Raw genomic sequence first — 18,257 nt, forward strand, 5'->3', positions numbered from 1 at the left:
AATACACAAATCATTTTAGAGCTGAAAACCTGGATGTGGAATATCTTGCTTTTCAAATCCGTTGCAGTTACTGTATGTGTTGTCATTTTCTGAGGCTGAAAAAAATCGAATCAACTGATTCTGACCTACTGTAATTTGATAGTGTGAGAGTGCAGATTTCAAATGCTCATCCTTCTATATGATTGTCATTTCGTCAATAAGTGAAACTGATGTTAATGGCACCTGAAAAGTAAAGCTTTTTATTTTTTATTTTTATTACACGTAAGCAGTATTCTGCTCTTCAGCCAGTAGATGGCATAAATGACGAGCACTGGAAATGTTGATGCAGCACGATGTCCAGGGCACGGTTCAAGCTAAACACTTAAGATTCATAAAAAAAGGCTTTATTTACAGGAACATGTAACAAACACATGTCAAAACAAAAATTCGGTCAAGTAAATTATTGAACCAACTTTTAAATCCAATGAGAATTTTTTTTTATATAGTGCATTTTGTTAAAAAAAAAAAAAAGCAATACAGTTCTTCATTGTGGCGGTCAGGGTAGGCCTGAAGAGAATCTCAACACCAGGTTTAATATGTATGAGCCTCAATCAAGGTACACATACCGATAATCAAGCAGAAATTGAGCATTATCCCTGCTTCTGATCAATGTCAGTTTAGGCTACAATTTTTTTATGTTTCCCAAAGATTATTGTAAGTGATCTCTGTACCCCGATTTTATGAGTGAACAAATTATTTGGATGATGTCCGCAGCGTCAGCATTCAGTCTGTATAGCCTTGGCCATCCAATCAGATCTGGCCACCAGTAACCTCAGTCTATCACCTGATGACTGCATCAACTCCTTACCACTGATGAAAGATAAGGATTGAAAAAAAATAATGGTTATTTAAAATAATTTGTAATACTTTATATTTTTTGTTGTAGATTTGGTCTGTTTACTTGAGACAGTGGGCGCCAAGCAGACTGACTCCATTAACAGCAAGGATCCTGTCTCCAGGTTGGAGCTTCTCACAGCGAGCTGCAGGGGTGTCTGGAACCACTCCTCTGATGAAAATTCCTTTCACCTTCAGTGACATATCCTGGAATATGAGGTCAAACTATGAACATTTTAACGGCCAAGCCAGATTTGTTGCACATTATAATCTTTAATCTGTTTACTTAAGTAACTTCTGTGTGGAGTTTGCATGTTCTCCCCGTGCCTGCGTGGGTTTTCTCCGGGTACTCCGGTCTCCTCCCACATTCCAGAGACATGCATGTCAGGTTAATTGAGCGCTCTGAATTGTTCCTAGGTGTGATTGTGAGTGTGGATGTATGCAGAGCATATGTTGAAAGCTGAGAAAGTGTGTCGCGGCTTTCAGAGAAAAGGTGAGGCAGAGTTTTGGTGGACAAAAGGGGCTTTCAGAAGACAAATACAGCCAAGGTGATCAGAGAGACCGGGAGGAAATTACCTGGTGGGTCTTTTGGTAAGAAAGGGGAAAAGGAGATTCATGCTAAAACCAGGAAGTGCAGGTGGCATGCAGGCAATGAGGTTAGTTAAGAAGAAGTGGGGCAGTTTGGACAGTAAAACGAGAGAGAAGGATCTCTACAGGTTGTCCAGCGAGATGGAGATGGGCCGAATGTGCAGTAGGTCAGGGTTAACCCTATAACGTCAAATGTATCATGTTAAATACAAAACATTTTCATGAGTATAATATTTTATATAGTATAATTTTTCCCCCCCATTAAGATCCTGACGTCACGTATATGGTCTGACGTCTGACACATGCATTGCACTGATAATCCATTTGAGGACAGTATCACCCAGTTGATGGCTTTTTCCAGCGACCTTGCAAGATCGCCTCAATTGAGAAAGGAGACACACCTATACTTATTAATAGTGGGAAATTATCTTTTCGATTTTTGGAAATAATATGTTTGATATGTCTGTTTATTATTATATTTTTGACAGTTATAAATGTACAAATTTAAAGCATTGTGACCGGATGTATCAAATACGACTCAAATCAAGTCATTTGTGCAAGTTGATTTAACAAAATGCTTTCTTGTTTGTTCAAAAGGACCAATAAATACTCTATTTACAAAGAATCAGAATTTTCTCTCACATATTTCATGGTTCAGGCTTTATAGGGAGTTAAGCATGCAGAGATGGAACCAGTCCTAAGTGTATTGTTGCCCTAGGCGAGCGTGCAGATTTGCTACCCCCCTCCCACGCACGCACACACACGCACGCACGCACGCACACACGCACGCACGCACGCACGCACGCACGCACGCACGCACACACACACACACACACACACACACACACACACACACACACACACACACATTAATTAATTAATTAATTACAATATATAGATGTATGATATTTAATAGGGTGGGGCGGTGGATGACTGGTTAGCACGTCCGCCTCCCAGTGCTGAGGACGTGAGATTGAGTCCGGGCTTTGGCCTTCCTGGGTGGAGTTTGCATGTTCGCCCCGTGCTTGCGTGGGTTTTCTCCGGGTACTCCAGTTTTCACCCACATTCCAAAAACATGCATGGCGGGTTAATTGAACACTCCAAATTGTCCATAGGTGTGATTAAGAGTGTAGATGCTCGTTCGTCTCTGTGTGCCCTGCGATTGGCTGGCAACCAGTTCTGGGTGTACGCCGCCTACTGCTCGAGGCCAGCTGGGATAGGCTCCAGCATCCCCACGCGACCCTTGTGAGGACAAGCGGTTAAGAAAATGGATGGATGGATGGATATTTAATAGCACACCACACAATAAATACCAATTTCTACAAACAACTACAAATAAAAAATAAAAAAGTATGCCTTTGCTATATATTTGTTTACATTAAACCACCATGCAATTCTTATCTTGTATAAGTCAACGTGGTTATGTGAAACAATGACTTACGTAAATCTATTTGCAGGTATCTGGACTGGACTGACTGTTTTATTCGCTTTGGTGCACAGAGTAGCATGGATGTAATGGTGGAATAAACAAGTTACAAGCAAGCTAAGAAGCTAACGCTATTTTTATGTTTCTTTTTATAGACAACGATGATTGACTGACATACATGCCTCTACCCTGGGCCTGTTTTTTTCCCTATACAGTATATATATATATATATATATATATATATATATATATATATATATATATATATATATATATATATATATATATATAACAGAAGAGGATTAGGGCCAGTGAAGCGAGAGAGTTTGGCAGTATTTTCACTTTAAAGTCAGAATTCTCACTTTAAAGTGAGAATTTTCACTTCAATCTCAGAATTGTAACTTTAAAGGGAGAATTCTGACTTTAAAATGAGAACTCTAACTTTAAAATCAGAATTCTGAGATCAAAATGAAAATTCTGACTTTAAAGTGAAAATTCTGACTTTAAAGTGAGAATTCTGAGATTAAAGTGAGAATTCTCACTTTAAAATCACAATTCTGAGATTAAAGTCAAAATCCTGCCAAACTTTTTTTCTCTCTCTTCACTGGCGACCGCCTAGTTCGCCCATTCCCAGAGCCGCGGGCCTGGATTGAACTGTGTTATGTGGAAGCTTCCAGGAGAAGTGGCTATGGACTTTTTGACCAGGATGTTCATAGAGGGTGAAATGGGCCCAGTTTTAAAAAGGGAGATGTGCAGATTATATTTCAAACCTAAAATACAAATTTTACATTTCAATGTGGCATACAATACCAACCAGCGCGTCTGCAAAAATCATGCAGTGTTTGATCCATTCAGTGGGTAAGAAGAGGCAAGAGTAATTTTTTCCTATTTCCCAAGCTCTTAGGGTCATTGAGGGACCTGTTTTGAAAACATGGACGGCATCAAGATGGCCGTGATGATGGCTCTACGGATCCAGAATTGCATGAAGGTGAATTAGACTCCCGGGGGATTAGAATGGGAAAATAAATATTGTAGTTTAGATTTGAAATGAATTTTGTGACCATGGTTCTGGAACCTTTCTGACACCGATCATGTAGAAAACTAAAGTTGATGACCTATGCAATCAAGTTTTGGGAAACAATAAGCGAAGCTAGACCAAGGGTAACAAGGAAGCGTAGCCGTTAGGATGCTGATGAGGAAGTACAAAAAAGGTCAGAAAGAGTTGCATTGTGTCTTAATAGATCTAGAGTAAGCCTATGACGGTACCAAGAGAGAAACTACTGCATGAGAAAGGTTCGAAGAGGCAGAGACATATGTTAGAAATTTGGACGGATTTTTTTTTCTTTTCTGGAAGGATAATGAGAATAGACCTGCTAGGCAAGAGAGCTAGAGGAAGACCTAAAAGAAGGTCACTAGATAGTGAGGGAAGACCTGAGGGATGTTGGTTAGAGAGGAAGATGTAGAAGATAGCCCCAGATGTAAAAGATGCCAAGCTGGAGGAGTAATTGGTTTAGGATGTTAGTTGTTGGAGCACTGGTCACCTTATGTAGGTTGATATGCATTTAAAAAAAAGATACACCTAAATTATTTCGTCCCTAAACTGTCGCTTACAGACACCTGTGGGCCCCTAAACCCCAGTTTGAGAAACTGCATGTCTGCATTATAAAAAAACATGCAAAACACGATCTCTTAAGGAAAAGTATCAAGTTAAACTAACCCTTGTGTCGACGAGCGCGAGACCAAGACCACTTTCGTCACGCTCTATCTCCAAACTGAAGATCTCATCGTTGTTGTCGTCAAAATGGCTGCTCATCTCTTCAGCCTCCTCTTCCTCTTCCTCTATGAGTTCAAAAATCATTTTCATACTGGTGTAATCTTGATTAAAATGGTCATCTTTCAGTGCAGATAGGCATTCGAACATTAAGCCACCTGAGGACAAAGTTATGGAAGGTTTTTCTTTGACGACATCATCAAACAAGTATGAAGATTTCAGCCCTAAAGTACCTTCATCGTGTGTACCAACATTAGGGGACCAGGGATGTGTGTCTTGGTCTTGGTTTTCTTTAACCAAATGAACAGGATCTATAATGAGAGGGGTGTTGGGTGGGGTGAGGAGACAGGAGGGGTCCAGTGCTGACCTCCTCATCTCAATGGTCTCAGTTTCTCTTGTCTGCAGCTCTAGATTCCGAAGCTTCTGGGACAAAAGGAGGGCGCCACAGGAGCTGAACTCATCCAGGTACTGGATGGAGGAGGGGAGGGACGGTGAAGGGGGTGAACCAGAGGATGCTGGCGGAGGCTGAGGTAAATGTACTGATGTTGTAGCCATTGTTTCATGTCTGGATTTGGTCTTCATGGTGATACTCTGAGGATGAGAATGGAGGACAATGAACTCATTCACTCCCAGCCATTTTCACTGAAGCAACCCCCATTCACTCCCGGCTGCTTTACCGGATTTTGACAGATTTTGCAAGGCCCAAAGAATATTGTGTTTTATTGCTATAAAAACATGGAACCTACCAAAATAAATATTAGTCACTTCTTTCATCAGGAAAAAAAGTACATTTGTATCTATTTACGTTTTGCAGCAATTAGCATTATAGCTAAGTTTCATCAATATTCACATTTCAACATGGCTGATCTCTTATACTCTGCTGCCACCTGCTGGTCCTTTTTTTATTTATTGAATAACTACCATTGCTTTAAGCCACCTCTTCATGTCAGAAGCTGCATCATCAAAGCCTTCTCTATGCTTGCATTAAAAACAACATAAAAAACGTTTTTGGGAGAGAAGAACAAAAAACAAAAAACATTTTTACACGTTTTGGGGATTGAATGAGTTAATGTAATTTCCTTGATTGTCTATGGTAATGTTAACTATTAGAATGTACAGACTCCATGATTTCGATGTGAAACAGAACTATAGCTAAATCTGAGGCAAACTGAAGTCCATGGTTTGCAGGTCTGCCAGGATCTTTGCTCCGGGCTTCCTGTGTGGAGTTTTCATGTTCGTCGCCAAAAATCACATGTTACATATAGACAAACATCCATTTACACTCTCACATTGTGGGAGGAAGTCAGAGTACTTAGAGAAAATCCAGGTAAGCACGGGGAGCACATGCAAACTCCACACAGGAAGGAGCCGAAATTCAAACTCTGAATCTCACAACTGTGAGGCAGACCAGACTAGAACATCCATGTTGCCTTACTGTTTGACAGTAGTCATGAAATGTGTTACCTGGTTCTGGCCTGTGTGGAGTTTTCATGTTCGTCGCCAAAAATCACATGTTACATATAGACAAACATCCATTTACACTCTCACATTGTGGGAGGAAGTCAGAGTACTTAGAGAAAATCCAGGTAAGCACGGGGAGCACATGCAAACTCCACACAGGAAGGAGCCGAAATTCAAACTCTGAATCTCACAACTGTGAGGCAGACCAGACTAGAACATCCATGTTGCCTTACTGTTTGACAGTAGTCATGAAATGTGTTACCTGGTTCTGGCCAGTAGCTGGGACCCCATGGGACTTTAAATTAGAGAGGTTGAAAATGAATACTTTGAGCTTATTCAAATGTTCAATCAAGCCGGAATCTGTCACTGCTCCTCCCACCATAAACTGGTAATCCTCATCTGGTAGCACAAGAGGATGGTGGGTATCAAAACTCTGTAGGATGTCCTCTGAGAATGCAAGAGATATACAGAATATAATGGCAGAGAGAACAATAAAGACATTACTGAAGAGAATTAGTGAACCGAAATGTGTTTTACGCTCACCAGTTCTGTGTGCTTCTGTTTGATCTCGGGCGCATGGAGTCCAGGAGTGCCTGGTGGGACATGTTGGGCTGTAAAGACTGAGCAGGTGGTTCAGTTGAGCTGCGTTCAGGGCAGGGAAGTCACATCGTAACGAGGCCCAAGAGCTCTGTACATAATTAATACTAGTTAGTCAGACGGCTGTTGAATTTAATGTCAATTGATTACTGTGCAAATAATGGGCTCATTTCAGCAAGACAAAATATACGGTGTGGAAAGTTGAATCTTGGCGTATTTCAACAAGAGATTGGACAGACATGCTATTTTGAATTGTGAAAAAAAGACAATATGTTGCCTTTAATTAACCATCTCCTTGTAAGTGTGCATCTTTTCACCTGGAGTAATTTTTTCCTTGGCGTAGTCAGAAAATTGATAGCTGATGAAACTGTGCGCGTGTGCTCCAAAGCCAGTTTTCCCAATCCAGTTGTCTGTGACCAGTTCAGGAGCAAGTCAAAATTGGTCTGTATGCGAATGCCTGTAGACCGCTGATAGAAAGCTGGCTCTGAGCCTGCAAACACATCAAGAAAAAGTCCTCTTTGAAATTGGTCACGATCTAAATAGGACGATTTATTGAGCTCCATTTTTATTGCCAGGCTGGCTGTAATATTTAATAGCTCATCTGTCTTTGATTCCAACATGACAAAATGCACATGAGTCAGCATAAAAACAAAAATACAACCAAAATGAAGTCAAAGGTTGGAGATATTCTATGTTTTTCAACGCCAACAGTGAATTTGATTGTGTCAAATGCTATTTAAAGACAAATGAATAAAGTGTATTGATAGTGGTTGTATTCTTGTGGTGAAATATTAGTAGCGTGTCAACTACCACACGCTTTCTCCTCAGCAATTCAGCTGCAGGCACTGAAGTTTATATATATATCCTGTCTGTGTTCTCCCTGCTGCTGTGGTAATACAAACTTATAGTAAATGTGGTTCGTCGTTGTTTGAGGCTTTATTATAGTATTCTGTGGGCAAAACTTTGGATCTGCTGTGGTGATCAGTGACTTTGGAAATTACTGTATTCTTTTCCAAAATGTAATTCAAAATTTGAAGACTCTAACATTCAAATAAAATGTTTTTTGTCATTACAAGCACCGATTTGCGACACCCATAGGTGTCAGGTTATCAGGGGTGTCCAAACTATTCCCTCAGAGAGTCGCATAAAGAAAACAGAAAGATGCAAGGGCCAACGTATTACACATGGTCAAATCAATCAATCAAATCAATCACTCGATTATACATTATTTATATAATGTAATTATTAAAATAAATGCTGTCAAGACTTTCTTTTAAAGTTGATAAAGCAAATAGCTGAGAATTTTCCTGTTGTTTTGAGGTGTATCCCACTTGGTTAGCCCCTCCCACTGAGTAGCAGCTAAATCCCATCTCTACATCCAGAACCAAAGAGCAATCTGTAGTAACTGACCATATTTGAGGAGAAGTCATGTAATATTTGATGCATTTTTGTTTTTGAAATGGAATTATCTATATTCTCCACAATATTCGGAGGAAAAATTATGTTGTTACTATTTTGTCTGTAAATGTATTTGTGTGTATGCATTTCTAGAAAAGTTTAGTAGTAGTAGTAGTAGTGGTAGACCCAATTACTCATATCCCCCACTTTTTCAACAGCTACACTTCTAACGTTTCTCACCCTAATCCCACGATTAAAAAAAACAAAATAGCATTGCAGGCCATGTCAAAAGTTATTTTTTAGTATATACTCCAGGCCCCTAAAAATGGATAGCAGGCTGCAAATGGCCCCTGGGCCATATTTTGGCCACCACTGAATCGATTGTATTTTAACTGGCATAAGAATAGGGATTTATTCACAAGACCAGCCAAGATTTAACTGTTATACCTATGCATTGCATGCATACAGTACAACCTACTGTAATGATTGGATACATCTGTGATATTAAGTAAGTAATTGTTTTGACATTAATCAATAAAGTCTTTGATTCTCTAAATGGCAAATGTGAATGTTCTGTCACAAATTGTTACAACCTCTCATTTTTCTAAAATGCAGCCAGAAATTGCTTTAAGATAATTTCCCACTGGATTCTTGAGACCAACTATTTTTTTCTTGTGTTGTGTCTAACCACCACGCATTCATGTTTGTAGTTTGGATTTACATTTTTTTTTTTTTACTGCTGCAGTTTCTCATTAAATTGTTTCCAGAAAAAGAAAATCTGACTTTCAGCTAATGATAATACCATGTTTATTCATTCCTAGCATTTTCCTCACATTTTGTTCTTTTTTCTGCTAAAGGAGGGCAAGCAGTTAGGGTGCAACATTTGTGACACTGCCAACAACGGATGTGGCATTTTAACAGCACTTTCAGTTGTTGTTTTTTTTGCTTGTTGTCTGTGTGAATGGATTTGTTTGGTGACACTTACAAAACACATACAGTAGGATTACTATTTCCTACACGTTTGACCTCCATATAACACAAAGGCTGGGTTACTCACTAAAAATGTTTAATTTAATCTAAGACTAACTCTAATCACAGATGAGTAAAACTAAGTTTAAAATGAGTTAATACGATTTTTAAATTAAGAAGAGCTCTGTTGCACCATTTAAATTTTGTCTCGGTTTGGTAAAACTCAATTTAACTGAATGTAAACTAAGTTTAAATCAATAGGGATCATTGTGGATACTGAAATTTAAGTCAATAATTAATTACACAATTAAATATATAGGCTACAGGCTAGCACTGGAAGCGTGTTGTCAGGACTCCGAGCCTGTTTCAACAGGTGCTTGTTTGATTAAACTTTACCAGGTACTGTCAACACTCACGCAATGAGCGTGACACACACGCATTTCTGTCCATTATTACACTCTCATTTCTCACGCTAAGAAAAAATATCTGTGGATAGAAAAACTTTAATTTCCAATTAAATATATAAAAAAATAATTTCTGGGTGTAAGCCGAATGGAAAAACTCATTTCCAATAGAATTTCAAATTATTTATTTAGTTTAATAAGTGTAACGTTTGTGCCATGTGGTCACATGACATAGCGCACTCAGCGAGTTGTGGAATGCGGAAGCGGTTGGCTGCGGGGCACGGTGACACTGGGCTGACGAAAGTTTGCTACAGTTATGTTGTCGTTTTTCTTAAAATAATACCAAATTACTTAAAATCGAATACAACTAATGTCAAATGTGAAATGCCATTAAAGTGACTTATTTACATTGTGTATTACTATGTGGAGAAATTTGAATGTAATTGGAGTGCTTATAGAGCCCATTAGTCTGTTGGTTAATATTTTTGTCTTTTTGATATTAGAGTTACTGCGGTGAACCCTTCAATATAACCAATACTATATTTTTTGTTATTTTAATTTTTGTATTTTATATATTTAGAACATATTTGAACATTGAACACTAAGACATCGATAATTATAATGCATCTTATGCTATGTTTCTGCTATTTCTTCAATATTTGTCTTTTGAATATTTGATCATGTGTGTACACTGGATTATTAATTTGATTGCTTTTATGCAGGCAAGGTGTGATGACAAGATATGAGCCTAGGCCTGAAAGCTGGAGACTGTGCAGAGTTTGAACCAAAACTGAACCTTCACTGCTCTGGTCGGGCTGGTACAAGGCTGCATCTTCGTGCAGCAGGTCCCCTTCATTATTTTAAAAAACAAACAAACAATAATGTTAAATAATGTTGAAGGATGGTGTCTGTGAAATTTATTGATGTTCCTTTAAAAAAAAAAAAAGTTGACAGCCCTGACTTTACGTTGTTGCTAACTTGCTAGCGAGCAAAAACATTAGACTACGGTAATATTACTTGTTAACTTGATCGGCTACGTTATGGGCTGTGCACACAGGAGGGGACGTCGCTCGCTCTCAATTCCTTTCCTATGGAAGCAGGGCGACAAGGCGAAAATTGCCTTGCCCCCTCCCTCTCAGCGACACGTGACATTTGTGCATGTGAAAAATCGCGCGCGTGTCCGCGATGCGATACTAGAAAGTTGAAACATGTTCAACGTTTATCGCTATCGCCAGGGCTTCAACCAATCAGCGAAGGTTTCATTGTTGAGCCAATGAACGCAGGGCATGCTACACAGTGGGCTATCCAGCAAAATGGATGAGATAATTTTAGCAGCGTTTATCATTTTGTAACAAAAAAAACTATCATTTTGTACGATACTTCACGCAATCATTCCCGTGACGTCAAAAAAAAGGCCAGCGCATAAGAGCTTGTTGGTACATGGTTAATTTGTCCAGTAAGTTTTCTTTACCGGTTTTGTAACAGTTAATAACAATAACAATAACAATAACAATAACAATAACAATAGGTAATGGATGGATCTCCATACTGGAATTATGTAACGTAGTGAAACTTCTGTGTTGACATTACAATGAAAACGTTTAGATTTTCAATCAAGTCAAGACAATCAAGTCACGGCTGCTTATCACGTCCCGCGAGTTGATGCTATGTTCAGACCGAACTGAAAATATTGCGACGCTACGCTGGTCTCGCGAGTGTTTGTTCACGGGGTTCTCAATGGGATTTGTTTTGCTCTGCGCCGCAACGGAGGAAAAGGAGGGATTTCCGCTTTGTTAGGTGGTGCTAACTTTATTGTAGCATTGCTAGCTGGCTTCACACTTCGACAATTAAACAAACAAACTCACAAGATAAGCCAACCACAACGCTTCTTCCTCCAAGCAATCACCTTTTTGGCCCGGTCCCGGTACACGTGACTCACCGTGTCGTACAGCGCTGGGTGTCTGCAAACTGCGACGGTCAAGCTATCCTCCATTGCTATGCTACATGTTCTGCAACCGCTTCCTGTGTTTTGTCTGTGACGTATTTGGTGACGTGGACTATCTCGACACCGATTGGCTGTCGCTGATGCGATGGCGTCAAAAGTTCAATTCAAATAACGCCGGTGAAATGGGCGAAGTAGCGAAATGATTGCCGGCACGCCATCGCGCCCCCTCCCCCCGCGCACGCAAAGTCCATTCACTACAATGCAATCGCGCCGCCAAAAACGCCTCTGTTGGTCTGAACGTAGCATGAGACCTGCGAGGCACGTATTTCGCTGTCGCTTGTCGCCTCACGTGTGTCGAGCCCATTATAATGGCTCGGTGGAGAGGCTCAAAGTTCAAGAGGATTGAGCATGTCTGTTTGTCTGTTTTGCTAGATCCACCTCAAAATTGCAGCCATTATTAAAAGTTAAACTGTCAGTTTAAATGTCAGCTTTTATACAATTTAAACCGTATAAAAGCTGATCCAAGGATCAGCGAGTGAAAAAGTCAGTGAGTGAACGTGTTGCCATTTCCGGTTCACGAACGTATCAGCGTAGATGAACGAATCTTTTGAACGGTTCTTTTTAATGAACTGATTCTAAAGATGCAGTTCACTTAAAAGAACTGTCATGCCCATCACTATTGCCGGTTGCCTTTAGCTCTTTTACTGCCAAAGACGTTAAATGACGTTCTGCAAAAACCTACGGAGGAGCGCCAAAGACGTTAAAAGACGTCCTCCCATTTTTTTTTTTTTGAAACGGGTGCTGGGAAGGCTTGCGGAGCTCTCCTGAAAGTTTTAAGCAGGTTTTTTGAGCCTAATGACTATTTTTGGCCCCTAGAGGGCAGCGATGACTCTCTTTTGACAAGATCGGGTGGGCGTCAGTAGAGGCGGAGCTAGAGCGTTGAGCAGGAGATCAGAATGGAAAACAAAGGAAAAATGGCGGCCGGTCGCGAGGAGCTAACGCCAGAGCCGTTTTTTTCAAAGACCAAAAGCATCGCTAAAAAAGCACATTGTTGATGACGATCATCATCATCGATGATGAAGATGATGGAGACTCCGTGGTTGGAAAGCATTGACGCGGCAGTAGAAGACGTTAGATGGAGCTAGATGGAGGAGGGAACGGGCAATGGCGAGCGTTTGCAAGCAGCTCTACACTTACAAGACGAAAGGCATCGACCAACGCTAAAATAGTACATTGATATCCATGATGATGAAGGTGAATCCGAGCTTGACGGCGAAATTGGAACCGCTGACGCGGCGGCTATGACGGTGTCGTAACGCGGAGCGCAACTGAGCACGCACAGGCGGACGTTCGATCGGACGACGGAGAGTGCCCCGAGTCCAATGCATATTCATCAGAGGAAGTGTGTACAGTCTGCTACTTGCTTTTTATTCCCCGGAAAAAAAGGCCGTCAAGAAAGTGTAACGTTTGCACGCAAAACGGACCAATGTGAAAGTGAAAGTAAACTGTTGTGCGAGTCCTGGCGTCTCCTTGCACGCAGGAGAGCGTTACAAAAGGAAAAACTGTATTTGAAACATCCACATAATTGTAAGTAGTACCACAGTTGCACACATTTGTAAATAGTTTGCGAAATTGTTTTGTCAAATTGTTACACTGTTGAATGGAAATAAACGTATTTTGCAATCAAAAAACACTTTTTCATTGTTGGTGAAAGCGTTTTACAGAAGTAAAGCACTATTTAGGTGTTTGTGGCATCATTCATGGACAAAAAGAAGTGTACAATTCACTAGAGTGCATGAAATAACATCGTTTCACAAAAAGCTCTTTTTCTCCGTTTTTTGTTTCAAAAGAGAGAATTTCGGTGAAAGTAACCATTTTCTATTGTTGATTACTGAAGAACGGAATAAGGTAGAAACAAACTTTTTTTTTTCTGATGAAAGCTGAGAGTCCAATCTTTCATTTGGTAGTATGTGTGTTTCCATAGTCCAAACACAACATTTTCTGTGGACCTTGAAAGATCACTCAAAATGCTTAAATCGGCTGGCAGGCTGGCACTGGCGACAACCCGTTTTTGAAAACGTCTGGCAGTCAAAGAGTTAGGAATGATGACTACCGCCGCCGATGGTATGGAGGGGAATTACTTCTCACGCATTCGCTGACGGTACGTAAGAGTCGGTGTCTGTGCGGTGTGTATTTACGTCATTTTTTTACGTGACATGCCGTTGTTTGGGCCAACGCCAAAGTGGGTAATGTGGCCGACGTCGGATTGGTGTATCTAGGCCTTAATACAACTACGTTCTTCCTTTCTTCTATTTTCTGGCAATCTGGATTCCGCTGTGATGCCGTTCTGTAGTAAAAAACCTGCCACCCTTTGATTTAATCCACAGGTGATTCTACTCAACTGACAGCAGCTTGTTTATTTTAGCTTAGCTTTAGCTTGGTAGCTTATTTATCAGTAAATCAGGTATTGTTTTTACTTTGAAGCACAACAAGTAATATGATTGTCTATGAGTGTGTATGATGCACAAATACCTCTCTCCATGAGTAAGTTGAACAGTGATGCATTGATGAAGTAGAAAATGAAGGCAATAAGCTGTGAGGAAATCTCAGGATGGAGCTGACAGTCTGACAGTAGTCTCTGGGTCTCGGACAGGACCTCCAAAACCTGCTGGACTTGAACAGGGACCGTCAGCCCGTTGCTACTCAGGACTGGAGCACCTTCGCCAGTCAGAGAGTGACCTTCGAGACCCTCTTTGAATGGGTTGCAGTCCAGAAAGCCCGGCAAGATGGGGTGAAGGACCTGGTAGGACAGAATCAGAATCAGTCAACCCCCCAAATTTTTTCTTAACAATATGTTCTATGCGGCCCCACTAGTCTATTTGTGGTATTCTGGTTAATATTGCGTGCAATATGAGTTACCTGTAAGCAGAAAAATACAGCATTTTTAATCAATATCAGAAGGCGGCCATTTTGCCACTTGCTGTCGAGTGAAAATTACATCACAGTTGCTCAGGGCTTCACAGCTCGGCTTCAGAAAACAGGTGGGCTGTGATTGGTTGTTGCCTGAGCCCTGAACAATTGTGTGTGTGTGTATATATATATATATATATATATATATATATATATATATATATATATATATATATATATATATATAACATAATATTGAAATGTTTAAGTCAACCCCCATTTTTCTTTTTTTTACAACAATGTAATAATGTTGTTCTATGCAACCCCACTAGTCTAAATATGATATTCTGGTTGATATTGTGTTAGTACATGTGTCACGAATCGGTCCTCAAGGGCCTGAGTCCTGCATGTTTTAGAGGTTTCTCTACTCCAACACACCTGATTCAATGATCAGGATGATTATTGGGCTCCTACAGAGCTTGCTGATTAGCTTAAATGCGAATCAGCTGTGTTGAACGTTGGAAACCTCTAAAACATGCAGGACTCAAGCCCTCGAGGACCGGACTTTGACACCACTGTGTTAGTGGAATATGAGTTAAGCAGCAAAATACAGCTGTTTTTATCCATCTCAGGAGGCGGCCATTTTGCCACTTGCTGTCGACTGCCACTGCTGTCTCAGGTAACAACCAATCAGAGCTCAGCTTCAGAAAATAAGTTAGCTGTGATTGGTCGCTGCCTGACCCCTGAGCAACATTGATGTCATCTTCAGTCGACAGCAAGCGGCAAAATGGCCCGATTTTTCTTCATAACTCACATTCCACAAATGTAATATTAATCAGAATGTCATGTTTAGACTAGTGAGGTTACATTTAACATATTACTGTCAAGAAACGTTTAAGGTTCCACTAAAAAGTGAACTTTTGTGAAGTGATCAGCTCCTGAGGCAGATTAAAGACCACCCACGTTGCCCACGCTTAACATGACTTTTTCAACACTGTAAAATTATTGATGGAAGTTTACTTGGTCAAAACCAGCAGAATCAGCAAAAACGAGGGCGTTTTCCTCCCTCTCTCATCTAAAAGGTCCTTGCTACACCATAGAGTAAATCATAGACAATGACAGCTCTGTTTAGGCTAATTGTACGCAGACATCCCCTTTCCCCAGAAATCTCACTCTTACGCCCACCAAGGCCAGCACCGGCACTAAATCCACATTCCAAAAAAGCTGAATATGGCTCATGAGGGCTTGGCACTGTGCTGTAACAAGACTGCTGAGTGAAGAGTTCTGAAGGAATCCGCCCTGAGCAGATCATTTTACTTTGACTGTAAAGCCCAAGGTAGGCGGGGAAAGGCTGAACACAAACGACGAATGCAAGTAGACAGCCACAGCGCCCATCGCACATGAGACAATGGAAATGGGGAAAACACTATGTTTTCTGGTTGGAAAATGCCGATCGGTGGAGCCAAGCAGCGAGAATGAAACTAAGCTTAATGCTTGATTTACCACATTCAACCAAAGACCTGTATTGTCTCACAGTCAAAACTGTGCATTCATCATAATGGGCAAATAAACAGTCTGCCCACAAGTCTGGGGAAATGTGCGCATATCCATCAACAAATGTCTTCAGTTGAAATAGCTTGTCATTAATGGCGCCTGTTGTTTTCCATGCTGCAGCAATATTTACCACATCGAAACATTGTGTATAAAATAGAAACACTCTGCCTCTTCTTACTGTATTTGTGAAAGCGCAGTTAAAGCTGGGACATTCATTCACCCTAAGATCTCCACAACTGAAAATAGGTCAGACTGGCTTGTACTCACTCGTAAGGGAGTCTTGACACTGCACTTAATCATTAGGCCACAATCGAGAGGCCTTTGCTTGACTTTGGAGACTTCATCACATTCCTCCCTAATTCTGTTCTTTCATTCAGGAATAGAAGAGGGTTGCATGGTGTGATGAGTTGACAAGTATGATGGATAAAATGACTTGCTGGCACAATCAGTGCAATGTGTGCGAGAAACAAAGTTGTATCCTTCACTCACCAGGGACAAAAAGCTAATTAAATTAACATATAGAACAGCTTTTTGGCCACATTAGCACCCTACACTATCCAGGAGCATGCGGTTTCATATTTTATGTCTTTGAAAATATTAAACAAACCCATGCACCATTCCACTCCGCAAATCCACTTTCCTTACTAAACTACAAAATAGGAAATAAGTCCATAAATATGTCAGTGAAACTGTAGCACATTTGTTTCCATATATGCTGTCCAATAGGGCAAACAATCACCTTCGGAAGTCATGTGTAATTTAATGATGTATAAATACAGCTGTTCTGTCAGGACCTCTGAGGTATGCGCAAGAACAAGCAGCTGCAAAGATTCACAACTCAAGTGTCCACAAAACTCCTAGTCGAGCACATCTGGCTTTTATGGAAATGTGTCAAGACGAAAGCCATTGACCTAAATCCCATTGATAATAATGTGGGCTCTCGCAACTTATGAGGGCTAGCGACCAGTGTCCCACGAATTGTGTAAATCTGCGTATAAGTGACACCCATCAAAAAAAGATTAAAGGTGCATTACGGATTTGTCACTTTTTCACTCACGACTGCCACCTCTGGCTTCAAGAGTAACTGCAGCCTCTGTAACAAGCTCATACATATACGTTCGCTTGAAAAAAATCTTCGTTTATGCAATTTTCTTGGCGCCTGAGCTGGAGTTTTTTTTTTTTTTTCAGATTCGAGTTTCCAATTGTGTCATACGCTAGCTAACACAACATGTCCGCAGGGACGAACATGACGTCACCCTCCACCACGCCACTCCTTCCCACCCCAAGAAACTGTGGAGTGTTCGGGGTGAACTAGGCACAGTCGCAGTTAAAAAGTCAGGGCTCTTTGTATGTACTCATATGGGCATTAGTGGATCATGCATGATGTAGAAAAATATTTTAACATTAACATTTTAAACTCCGCTATGAATCTTTCACCAAAAGCACTGCCAGAACCTCTATGAAAAACGGGGGGTTAGCTCTTAGGTTATGATTTTTGTATGTATAAGGTTGTAACAATGTGGAAAGGTTAAAGAGATATGAATTATTTTGCAAGCCAGTAATGCTATGTGGTATCCTAAACTACCCTAAATTCTGACGCACTAAACTCTGTTATCTTATAAAATGCTGCTATGTTATGCTATGCTATTGCTAAGTTATTGCTGTGCTATACATGGGGTTAAGTAAATGATATACTCAGTAGCACGGACATATACATCCTTAATATCATGCAAGAAGTATGTATGTATTGTATTTCACTAGACAGGCTATTTGAAAGAAATTGTGCTGTGGACAGGAAAATATTGGTCTTGGTGCACTGAACAGAAATGTACAGCTACTATTATGCCCACTTTAGAGATACTGTGTCATATCACTGACTTCCTTCCTGCAAGGAAAGCAGGGTAACAGAAAACCAAATGAGCTGAATCAGGCACAAAATCCAATTCTACTCGCATGAAATGTGAGACTTTGGCTTGTTGGCCGCTGATGGCCTGTTGGACCAGCAATGCAATAATCATAAGATACTTCACATAACTTGCTTTGGACACACAAGCATTTACAGTCACATTCACACCAATGGAAGATTAAGTGACTTCTTTTAACCTGTATGTTTTGCACTTGAGGGATGAAAAAAAAAACTACGAAAGCACGAGAGCATGTTGTGTCAATAAACCTGGGCCTAAAAATAGATAACCCACAGATTTAATTATACTTTGGTGTTTGTGTTCAGATTCAGCAATAATTACATATTGGTGTTTTACAATATCTCAATTGTTTGAAATTTCATACTATCATACTTTACTCTGTTAAACTTATAATTTTTTTCTATTTTGGCTTTTCTGGTGGCTGGATGTTCACATT

At 40.3% G+C, this 18,257-nt stretch overlaps 1 protein-coding gene across 4 annotated transcripts in view; it reads right to left on the reverse strand.

The window, feature by feature from the left end:
• Positions 1-234: 234 nt before the first annotated feature.
• radil2b (Ras association and DIL domains 2b) overlaps positions 235-18,257 on the reverse strand; it is a 39,485-nt gene continuing 21,462 nt past the window's right edge. The window contains exons 12-20 of one of the 4 annotated variants that reach the window (XM_077551253.1): positions 13,965-14,232; positions 7,034-7,206; positions 6,663-6,807; positions 6,499-6,566; positions 6,382-6,414; positions 4,892-5,249; positions 4,605-4,816; positions 941-1,080; positions 235-849 (exon numbers count right to left, since the gene is read on the reverse strand). In XM_077551253.1, coding sequence (XP_077407379.1) covers positions 756-849; positions 941-1,080; positions 4,605-4,816; positions 4,892-5,249; positions 6,382-6,414; positions 6,499-6,566; positions 6,663-6,807; positions 7,034-7,206; positions 13,965-14,232 — 1,491 coding nt within the window. In that variant the 3' untranslated portion in view covers positions 235-755. Of the gene's footprint in view, positions 850-940; positions 2,704-4,604; positions 4,817-4,891; positions 5,250-6,381; positions 6,567-6,662; positions 6,808-7,033; positions 7,207-13,964; positions 14,233-18,257 lie in introns of those variants that run through there. The other 3 variants (XM_077551254.1, XM_077551252.1, XM_077551255.1) reach the window with 3 other exon arrangements.

Source organism: Vanacampus margaritifer, chromosome 18 (assembly GCF_051991255.1).
Source record: "Vanacampus margaritifer isolate UIUO_Vmar chromosome 18, RoL_Vmar_1.0, whole genome shotgun sequence".
Classification (NCBI taxonomy): Eukaryota; Metazoa; Chordata; class Actinopteri; order Syngnathiformes; family Syngnathidae; genus Vanacampus; species Vanacampus margaritifer.